The sequence below is a fragment of the Merops nubicus genome, unplaced genomic scaffold (assembly GCF_000691845.1).
Source record: "Merops nubicus isolate BGI_N331 unplaced genomic scaffold, ASM69184v1 scaffold1012, whole genome shotgun sequence".
NCBI lineage: Eukaryota > Metazoa > Chordata > Aves > Coraciiformes > Meropidae > Merops > Merops nubicus.
Genome location: NW_008593999.1, coordinates 1 through 10567, shown reverse-complemented (window position 1 = coordinate 10567; position 10567 = coordinate 1). Strand labels below are relative to the sequence as shown.

Sequence of the window (10567 nt, the reverse complement as noted above, 5' to 3'; positions counted from 1 at the left end):
GAGGAGGAGGAGGAGGGAAGCTGGGGGGGTGAAGGCGAGTCTGCAGGACACCTCCCTCACGGGCTGTGCGGGCTGGGCCGTGCTCACCTGGGGGCTACGGGTGGCTGTCATGCCAACGTCCCACGCTGCAGGCTGCTGTTAGACGGGCAGGCTTGGTTTCATTTCTTGATGGATTCAGCAATTATGTTGCTGCAGGACAAAAAGAAAAAAAAAAATGCAAAAAAAACCCCTAACAGCAAACAGGAAAAGTGTGTTACCAAGTTAGATTTAAGTCTAGCACAAAACTGCAGTGCTTTATCTCCAGTTCAGACACTACACTGGCATCATTCTTGAGAGAAACCCATCTCTGTAGTTAGCATGAACATTTGTGTGTGTGGCCACCAAGTTTGACTGAAGGATTCCTTGGGGAACTAAGTTAATCTGGTGGATTTTATTGCTTCATTTTGCTGTATTCATCTGAGTGAAACTGGTTCACCAAACTGCTTTGCCCTGCAGCTGTACAGACACTTGTGCAGTTTTGAGACAGGGTCATCAGAAGGGACATGGGACTGCTTCCCTGTGTAATATCTCAGCTTATGGTACTCTGGAATTGCCCAGCAAAAGTCATAGTGCCCTGTGGGCATGGACTGTGCCTTTCTTTTGTGGTGTTGATAGGGTTTTGAATCTCAGTTCTTGCAGACAGCTATTATATACATGGGATTGGGAGTTGATTTTTGAGGGGGGTTGGTTGGTTGGGCTTTTTTGTTTGGTTTTTGTTTTGTTTTTCTGTGAGCACAGATTGAAACCAAACTATTCTCTTGACAAATTTGTTGGGTATTCTTAATCCCCATGAAGTGGGGCATGTGGGAACACAGGGTAGGTGAGACTGCTTAGGCCATGGAGCGTAGTGCTTTGTGAGAACACGGGGAACATTGATGTGTGTTTTGGAGAAGTCTGACAAACCTCTACTGCAACAGTAGTATAAAACACTCTCTAAGATTGTAGGCAAATTCCACAACTGTAACATTGCAGGAACGAGCAGAAGTGACTGGAGGCTTTTCCAGGGTTGCAGGTCCTTGCAGGATATGTCTTACACATCCAGCAGATCCTGGGAAGCATGGAGAAGGAGGAAAAGGAACAGCAGTACCCTGTGCTGATCTTCTTGGAGAACAGTCCCGGCCAATTCTATCAGTTGGCATGCCTTCTGATGGCATCCTTAGCCAAGTTAGCAGGATATACCTGCAGACTCTGCTTCCATCCCATCTCTAGTTGCCATCAGCCTTCTCTATCACGTTTCTGCTGAACTGCAGACCTCACAGTGAAACTGTGCAAGAGTAAGGGGAGCTCCACAGGGGCACTGTGGTTTGTGTGAGGTTAAAGCATCTTGACTGGAGAATGAACATTTCTTAATCAGAGAGGGCACTGCTGAAATTTCCTACAGTAATCTATGTCCTTTTTAATATATATATATATATAAAATCTTTTCTTGAGTCATGTAGCATTTATTTTAAGTGGAAGGAGGGTGTTCTTGCTACTTTTTCAGTGTTAGCAAATCCACTAATGACCTGTTGCCCCATGTACATTGCACACACCTTTTGTCAGAGGGAGCTGCATTTTATTGAAAATAAACAACCACACCTCAAGTTGTCTTTTTAGTGTTCTTCAGAAGTGCCAGTACTGTCCCTTTTTAAACTGTTTTTTGAACAAAGACCACAGATGTGAGCTGCCTTTAGTTAGAACCACACACATAAGGTATTAAAGGTGAATGTTGTACAGCGTATTTCAAAATAATACAGGAAAGCTAACCCCAAATAAATACTAATTATTTTTATGATGCTTTTACAGCAGCAGTATCAAAGTGCCCTGTTTTGGGCAGACAAAGTAGCTTCACTGTCTCATGGTAAGTAGCTGCTTTTTACATGATTTTTTATTAAGTTCTGATAGTGTTCTGGGTTTGTTATGTTTTTAAACCTGTTTGGCTAAATGATGAAGTTTTGGGTTTAGTAAGTCCTTTTCCCTCACCTTTGGAGTGCCATTTTGCCAAGCAGAGCAGGGCAGATCTTCCTTCCCTTTTGAACTTTGTGTTAAAATCAATGTTTGAGCAAACCTTAAGGTTTGCCTACCTTAAGAAACAAACAAAAAAAAATCCCCCAAACTGCTGCAAGAGACAGCAGTGGTTTGCTGCAGGTTCAGTGTTGCTCTGGGTGGGTTTAGGGAGTGAGTTGGTGCAGGCAGCGTGTCTCTGCCAACAGCCACAGGCCAGTTACACTCCTTAAGATTTTTCCAGGGCCTCAGTCCCAGAAGAGCTTTGGCTGCCAACAGTTTAGGAGAGCACTAAAGCTGTGCTGCTGCAGTCAGGGGTCTCGTGCTTCCCCTTTCACTGTGGTTAGGTTCCCACTGCTCTTTTTTGAGACAGTTCTGGGTTGCTTTTTTCTGCCCTACATCCAAGGGCAGGGTAACTTAAAACTGCTACTTTTTTACATCTGTAGCACTGTTGTCTCCTCTCCTCACACACCTCTAGTATGAGATACTTTGTATTCACTGCACAGTGCATTATCTGATCTCTTTAAAATTAAAATATGATTACTTTTTCATTTTATTCTCTCACTGCTAGGTATAATGAATTTTTTTAATATATGGGTAAAAGAAAAAAAACAAAATCAACTTTATAACTCAATAGGACACTGGAATAGAGGAAAAATACTTTTCTAGAGAAGCAAAAGAGAATATTCAGTATGAAAGCGTTTAAATGTATATTATAAATTACTGGTTTGTAATTTGTTCTTTTATTTTAGAGGAGCCACAAGATATCTACTGGTTGGCCCAATGTCTGTACCTAACAGCTCAGTATCATAGGGCAGCACATGCCCTACGGTCACGCAAGCTGGATAAGGTAACTCATTTTAGTCAGAGACTTGCTACTCTAATTCCACTTCCAAACCTCTGCTGCTAACCACAGCGACTTCTCCATCAGAGGGGTGAGGTTCATGGGAAAAGTAATTTATAAAGCCTGCATGGTGTAGTGTATCTGAACCAGTTACAGCCCTGTTACCCCCGGACAGGGTCACAGAATGGAGGAGGGGTCCAAGGCCGTGGGAAGGTGGAGTGTCACTTCAGGGGGAGTTTAAATTGTCCTCCCACTCTGCTGCTGAGCAGTGAAGGCAAGAGTGGAGCAAGTGTCCTTTGAGAGTTTAATAGCAGAGAAAGTGTTACAGACTCAGTCGTTTGGGACAGGAGAGATTTTTGGGGGTGGAAGGGCTGAAGAAGCCATAGAGCTGCAGAAGGGGAGTGTGGAGTTTAGCAGTGTGTAGGCAGCTCTCTCTTTGCAACCAACACATGGATCTTCTCTTTCAGTTATACGAAGCGTGTCGCTACCTGGCAGCTCGATGTCACGTGAGTACAGGTTTTAGCTGCTCTTGGAAGCAAACTGCACTGAACAGAAGTGGCATTTTGGGGAGGTGGGTGACTGACAGGCAGCCTAGGTGCCTATGTTCATGGGAATAACAGCTTTAAATTTGGTGATGGTTGATTTCATTCTTTAGCCTTCAGTATGGTTGTTGGATTTCTTCAGAACAGTACCACAGTAGGTGCTTCAACTGACCATTTTTTCCAAGTCTCCAAAATATTTCTTTAATATTTTGTGGGAAAAGAATGTGAACCATTTTTACCTCAGGAATTCATGTTTGTATTTTTAATTGTTTGGTCAGCATCTGACCAGGGGTGATGTGATTTATTTTAAGTGTCAATTTTATAAGTTTTTATGTATTATAGGGGACTAGTAAAATAGTTGGCTGCAATTGTGAAATTATTTATGTCCAAATAAAAACTAGCATGCATAAAAACTGCTGATAGGCACTGGTTGTTACAGTCTGTGCCTTTGAAATGTGACACTGTGTTATTGGTGCTTTGTGTACAGATATTTCAAACCCCAACCTTGTCTTTTACATGCACCCCTTTGGCTAGTATGCTGCAAAAGAACATCAGCAGGCCCTGGATATTCTTGATATGGAAGAGCCAATCAACAAAAGACTTTTTGAAAAGTACTTGAGGGATGAAAGTGGAGTGAAGGACTCTACCACAGACTGGGAGATGTCACAATCTTCTGTAAGTGACATTTCTTAAACATTTATTTTTATAACTAAGGAAAAAATGTGTGGTCAAAAAGTGATTTTACAGCTCTATGAGCCTGAAACTCTGGGCTTAAGCTTCCTTTTTTTGATAAAATGATTTTCAAAACTGCTGAATGTTTCTCCTTTTAGTCAGAAGTCATGTGTTAGCTTGGCTGTATGAAAGTAACTCAGTTTGCCCAAAGGGAGTGTGCTTTTCTATGGCTTTCCATGAATTATTTGCAGACACTTTGCAAGAAGTTCATGATTTAGCATTGGTTTTACAGTCATCTAGCTCTGTGCTGCAGTTTCACTCTTGATAATGTAAACTAACCTTTCTTTCAATCAGGCTGCAGGTTCTGAGGTAAAAAAGCAACTTTTCCTCTCCTCCAGTTATTTTTAATATTTCCTTAGTCACTCAAGCAGTGTTTTCAGTGGGACATATGTTTGATCATACTTGAAAATTGTGACATGAAGGTGAAGTTTTTGAAGCTCAGTGAAAAAGTTCTGTATAGGCAGCAGTTAAAAGGGGTCAGTACCACATGGAGGCTGAAGAGTCCTTACTCTCGGAGTTAGGAAGTTTATTAGCTAAAACTACAGTGAAGGTGATTGACAGATGACATTTTCCCTGTGAGACTGACATAGCAAAATGGGTTTAATCATCACTGGGAACGGATGTGGAGTGCTGGTGTTGGTGCTCCTGTTTGTAGCGTGTGGACTCCAGAAAGAGTTGGTCTGTCTGGTAAATCTGATGATATAATGTGTTAACATTCTCCAAGTAACTTCCTGACACTTCTGTGGCCTTCTGACTGAATTGAACATCCATCTGGGGGAGTTCTGAAGGAACACGTTAGTTACTAGACACCTTAGGACAACTTTAACTATGGTAATATGATGTTTCACTACTTTCATTTCAGAAAAATCTATGGTTTGGATTGAAAAGACAGATCTATTTTTTTCTGCTCAAATGAGTTGAGTCCATTATTTGGCCTTTTTCATCTCTGCTGCAGTCATTCTTGTTTTGCATGAAATATGTGATTTAATAGTCAACAAAGAAGTGAATTTGGAAGTAACAGTTTCCCTAGATTGAGTGTGAAGGGAGTTTAGTGCAATTAGCCTTCAACTCAGTATCAGAGAGCTGGATGCCAGTAGAAAAGATGAGCTCTGTCCTCCTCCTGTTTCCAAACATGTCTGTGGTGGGCAGTAGATGACCTGACAGAGCCTTCATCTGATTTTTTTTTAAGGTAGTAGAGATTTTATTTTAACTCAAAGACAGCACTAGGAAACCAGGTTCTGTCCTACATGAAATGCTTTTTACTTTTCAGGGAGCCCATTTGATTGTGCTCAAAACCAAATTGCAAACATTGATTCAGTCTTTGACCTCCAGCCCTGCTTTTCCACCAGATCAAGAGCTCTATCTGCCTTTTGCGAGGGAAGATCTATGATGCTTTGGACAACAGAACCCTGGCAACACACAGCTACAAGGAGGCCTTGAAGCTTGATGTTTACTGCTTTGAAGCATTTGATCTTCTAACGTCGCACCACATGCTGACGGCACAGGAAGGTCTGCACAGCAGTATTTCTCAGTTACAAGTAAAGTTTAGCTGCTTTCTCAGGAAGCCTTTTTCCTGGATAAAAATGAAGGCAATACTACAACTAACAGCCTTGAAAATGTTAAGAAGGGAAAATGTATTAAATGAGTGAAAATTCTAATCTGCTGAAATTTACGTTTAAAGTGTGCTTTTCAGTCTTGCAGTGCTAAGAATTAAAAGAACCAAGCTAACCCAGCTGTCCTGTGTGTTAGCTCCAGAAGCTCCCATGTTCTTTGCCCAGCCTACACAATGTTTATTTGGCATGTAAATAAAAATAGTGATGTATTATGCCATCCTTTATTACCTTTTATTTACAAGTGTAGAAGGGAAAACTTAAGTCTTCAACTATTGATTTTCATAATTAGTACTATTATCTGGTTTATTGTATCTCTGCTGTTATCTTCCTTGTAGTTTCAGGATAAGCATCATAAATTTCTTTGCATCTCTTAAGTTCTTAAAATGTTGCTATTTCTTCCATAATGTGACCATGTCAATTTTTTTTTTTTTAATTTGCATAGAAAAAGAACTTCTTGAATCTCTACCTCTTAGTAGACAATGTACAGAAGAAGAGCAAGAATTGCTTCACTTCTTGTTTGAAAATAAATTGAAAAAGGTAAAGCCCCAAACTGACTAAAAACCTGGAGAATTGATTGAAAGTCTTGACTTTAGATGTAAATTTTATTGGATTCCATTTATTCTGAAGATTGGAATAAATAAGGTCTTAGTAGTTGCAGTTATTTTAAATTTTATAGTGCAGTAGATACCACTTTATGGGACTAGTACAGCAGTTTTGTGTAAACTTGTTTTTTGGTGTGGTGACCACTTGAAATTCTGATTTTGTTTGGTTTTAACTTGAGTTCTTGATAAAATTCAAGGTGGGGGAAAGAACATTAGTCATGTAGACAGAACGTCAGTTACCTGACAATACTAGGATATAGCCACATTTTTTTTTTTTATACCAGATTAGTTTTCCCAAAGACAGTGTGAGAGCACTGGAGGCCACATCTGTACTGCTCACTATTCATTTCTAAAGCTGCTGCTGAAGATACTGACACTAGAAATAAATAAGTTTTAAAGTACATGATAAAGAAATATTTTACCAAAAACATTTTTAGATTGGTGGTTGTTTCACATGTTGTTCCTTTTGCCTTTCAGTACAATAAACCCAGTGAAACACTGATACCTGAATCAGTAGATGGTCTCCAGGAGAACCTGGATGTAGTAGTATCCTTAGCTGAAAGACACTATTACAACTGTGATTTCAAAATGTGTTACAAGCTTACTTCGGTGTAAGTATACAAAGGAACTTTGCAGGTTTTCTATTTTGTGGTGTAATATTAAAATTATGCCTGGCCTTACAGCGAGTATCATTGTGCACTGACATACCTCACAGAGATGGTCTCCAGGAGAACCTGGATGTAGTAGTATCCTTAGCTGAAAGACACTATTACAACTGTGATTTCAAAATGTGTTACAAGCTTACTTCGGTGTAAGTATACAAAGGAACTTTGCAGGTTTTCTATTTTGTGGTGTAATATTAAAATTATGCCTGGCCTTACAGCGAGTATCACTGTGCACTGACATACCTGACAGTCTGAGACCAAGTTTCAGGTACTTAAAATGTGTAGTTTGTGTTATTTTTATGGTATGTAGCAGAAGTATCCAAAGCAAAACTCCAGTTAATGAGCACTGTGCTGACTTCCCTTCATCCAGCCTCTCCCTCACGCTGGTACCTTCATTTTGTGTGTTCTCTACCTGCTTATTGCTTGGGCTTCAAAGCAGCAGGTTTGGGCCAGTTGGTCAGCGGGGAAGTATGATTTCTCTGGCTGATTGTGTTGTGTCAGATCTCAGTGGGCACATAGCCTGGGTGCACACTGCTGCTCGCTGGTCAGGTGGGTCAGAACAATGCACGTGGAGGCCAGCACAAAACACAGTGCCACAGCTGCCTTTTAAAGAGAACTGTGCTTCTGTGTGTGTACTGCAGAGGCTGAATATCAGTACTATAAACTAGAAAGGGTTTTAGTTTGAGGTTTTGTTGGGTTTATTTTTGGTTTGGGGTTTGTTTTGGTTTTTTTTATATAGTTCAGCTTTGTCTAAGGTGAAGCAAGACATCACTATGTAGAACATCCCATGGAGCCAAGTACAGGCAAGATTTTTGGGAAGGCTGTTGAGAATGCTGACAGTTAGGCTGAATTGTTTTTTATATAGTTCAGCTTTGTCTAAGGTGAAGCAAGACATCACTATGTAGAACATCCAATGGGAAGGCTGTTGAGAATGCTGACAGGCTGAATTTAAACATGTCATCCTGATGAATTAAAGTACTCCAATTAAATCAATAAAATTACATTATTGCATCTTTGTTTCTGAAACTTAATGGCCGTGTCTTGTCTAGTAGGAAGTGGCAGGAGTAGATGTCTCCTGAGGAGGAGGCTGTCACGGGTGCTGCAGCTTGGGAGTGAGAGTCTGAGAAGCCCATGGAGCTTCAAAGCTTTAGACTCTCTTCAAGAGTCCATTAAATAAACTTATTTATATGTTCTTTTATATTTTTAATTTGAAACATTTTGAACTATTTTAAAATATTAACTAATTTTTTTAACTATTTCAAGGTGTACCTCTCCAAGAATGGAGTTATAATGTTATACTTCTGATTTAATAGATAAATGTGAATAGATTTCAAGACATCTTTTTTTTTTTCTCTTAGTATGCCAATACCTACAAAAAGGACACGTGCCTACAAGCCACGTCCTGCATGCAGCCTGTTGTCTGTGAGACTACCTTCCATTTCTAAATGCCACAGGAAATAAAAATGTAAAACTGAGCTACACGTTTCCTGAGGTGTGCTGCTTAATGTTAAGCTCAGAAAGCTGAGGACTATTGCTTGAAAGTTGCTGTCAAAACATCTGGGGAAGATGAACAGCAGTGTTTTTGAAGTGACTTGCAAACACTGGTGCATTGTATTGTTTTACTAATTGCATACTCAGCTTGCAAGACTTTTCTGTTAGCCTCTCTGTTAAGCTAAATTAACAGTTATTTTTCTGGTCTTAAGACAGCCTTTATTACATTGTTACTCATTACCTCCCAGTCAGAAAGAGTTTTCCAGTGCCTAAATGGTGGTTAACTGAAACATACACTGTGAAAGCAGCTTACTTATAACACATTAAAATTTTTGAAATGTGCATTGCAGCCTTATTTTATTTTATTTTTTTAGAGTGATGGAAAAGGATCCTTTCCATGCAAATTGTTTACCTGTGCACATAGGGACACTTGTGGAGCTTAATAAAGCAAATGGTAAGACACACAACACTTAATACAAGTCAAAAGAAAATTGCAAAGCTTCAATTTTAAAAAAGAATAAAGGATCCCAAGAAACCTCCTTATATGTAATTTTTTAAAAATGGTATATATTTTCCCTCCTACCTGCAGTTTCAAGGAAAACTTGAAAAAAAGGATTGTTGCCAAAGATGTTTGCCTAGGTTGTGGCCACATTTTTACAGGGTGGGATGTACAGCTGCTTATTTATGTGCTGTGAAGACTTTAGGGGCTTTGGGGGTTTTGTTGGTATGGTTTGGGGTGTTTTTTTCAGTTAACTGCAGAACCAAATCTATTCTGAGGAAGTTTGAAGCTTTACCACTAAAGATAATACTTGTTTACTAAGCATTAACAATGTTAGAAATTCTGGATATTTTGTATGGAAAGCTAAAGGGCTTGAAACATCTTAATGTTTTAATTAATTTAATGTTTTACACATTTTAATTTTCTTTTCTTTTTTCTTTCCATTATGTAGAGCTTTTCTATCTTTCTCACAAACTGGTGGACTTGTACCCAAATAATCCTGTAAGTTCTAACCCTTCCTTACCAGGCAGGGGTTTTTTTTTGGATGAAAGCACATAGAAGTTGTAATAGTCAGTATGAGCAACAGAATTCAAAGTTTGTTTCTGGATGCAGCTAGTAAATATGGTTCTCTCCTTTCATTTGTTATACATTGTAATTTTAATATACCAAGCTGCTTTTATTTTTAAAACAAAGTTCCTATAGAATATGTTCAGTGTGAGGTATTCATTTTGAACAATAATTTAAAATAAATGCTCTGTAAAAAAATGTCTGTGCCTCTCTGGGCAACCTTTTCCAATGTTTGGTCACCTTCATAATGAACATTTCCTTTACTCAGTCTGAATTTCCCACGTTGCAGCCTGTACCCATTGCCCCCATCCCATCACTGCACCTCTGAGAAGAGTCTGCTGCTCTCTTCCTCATTCCCTGCCATTAGCTAATTGGATAGTAACAAGCTTTTCACTTGGCCCTCTCTTCATGAGGCTGAGCAAGCCCAGTTAGAGACATGCATGCCAGCAGTTCTAGCTTGCCTGTAATGTCAGATAAAAGCTGACTGTGATCTCAGTGAAAATGTTCCTAACTTGTCTCATTCTAATCTGTTCCTTTGTTTTGTGTCACCTGTGGTGATGTTTTGCTAAAATTAGTTTGATATATCTACTGATACTGTATTTTGATTTTAATGTGTAGGTGTCATGGTTTGCAGTAGGATGCTACTATCTCATGGTTGGCCACAAAAATGAACATGCCAGAAGATACCTCAGGTACATTCCCCCTAATTTTTCATAGTGACCCTGTTGCTTATTAGCTAAATAAATATTTAATGTTCACAGTTGTTTGTAAGCTCATAAAGTAAATAGAAGCCTCAGTAAACTGGTTACTACTAAAATATTCCTTTCGTTGACACCCTTTTTTTGGCGTTGCAATTTAGATCTCAGTTTTCTAGACACTTTAAAAATGACATACAGGCTTATGTGGCATCTTTCCTGGCAGTCACCTTCCTGGGAAGGAAAGAAGCTGTCCTGAGTGACATAGTTTTGGTGGTGGAATAAAGAAGAACTT

The 10567-nt window shown here is 39.4% G+C and overlaps 1 protein-coding gene across 1 annotated transcript; it reads left to right on the top strand.

Annotated features, from left to right (window-relative positions):
- Window positions 1-1011: 1011 nt before the first annotated feature.
- LOC103768432 (cell division cycle protein 16 homolog) lies at window positions 1012-10269 on the top strand (the record flags this gene model as incomplete). Its single annotated transcript, XM_008935575.1, has 11 exons — window positions 1012-1203; window positions 1825-1879; window positions 2775-2872; window positions 3334-3372; window positions 3943-4083; window positions 5490-5649; window positions 6196-6290; window positions 6833-6966; window positions 8886-8965; window positions 9462-9511; window positions 10196-10269. Coding segments are annotated over 11 exons (1118 nt in total), but the record flags the coding sequence as incomplete, so codon positions are not given.
- Window positions 10270-10567: the final 298 nt, after the last annotated feature.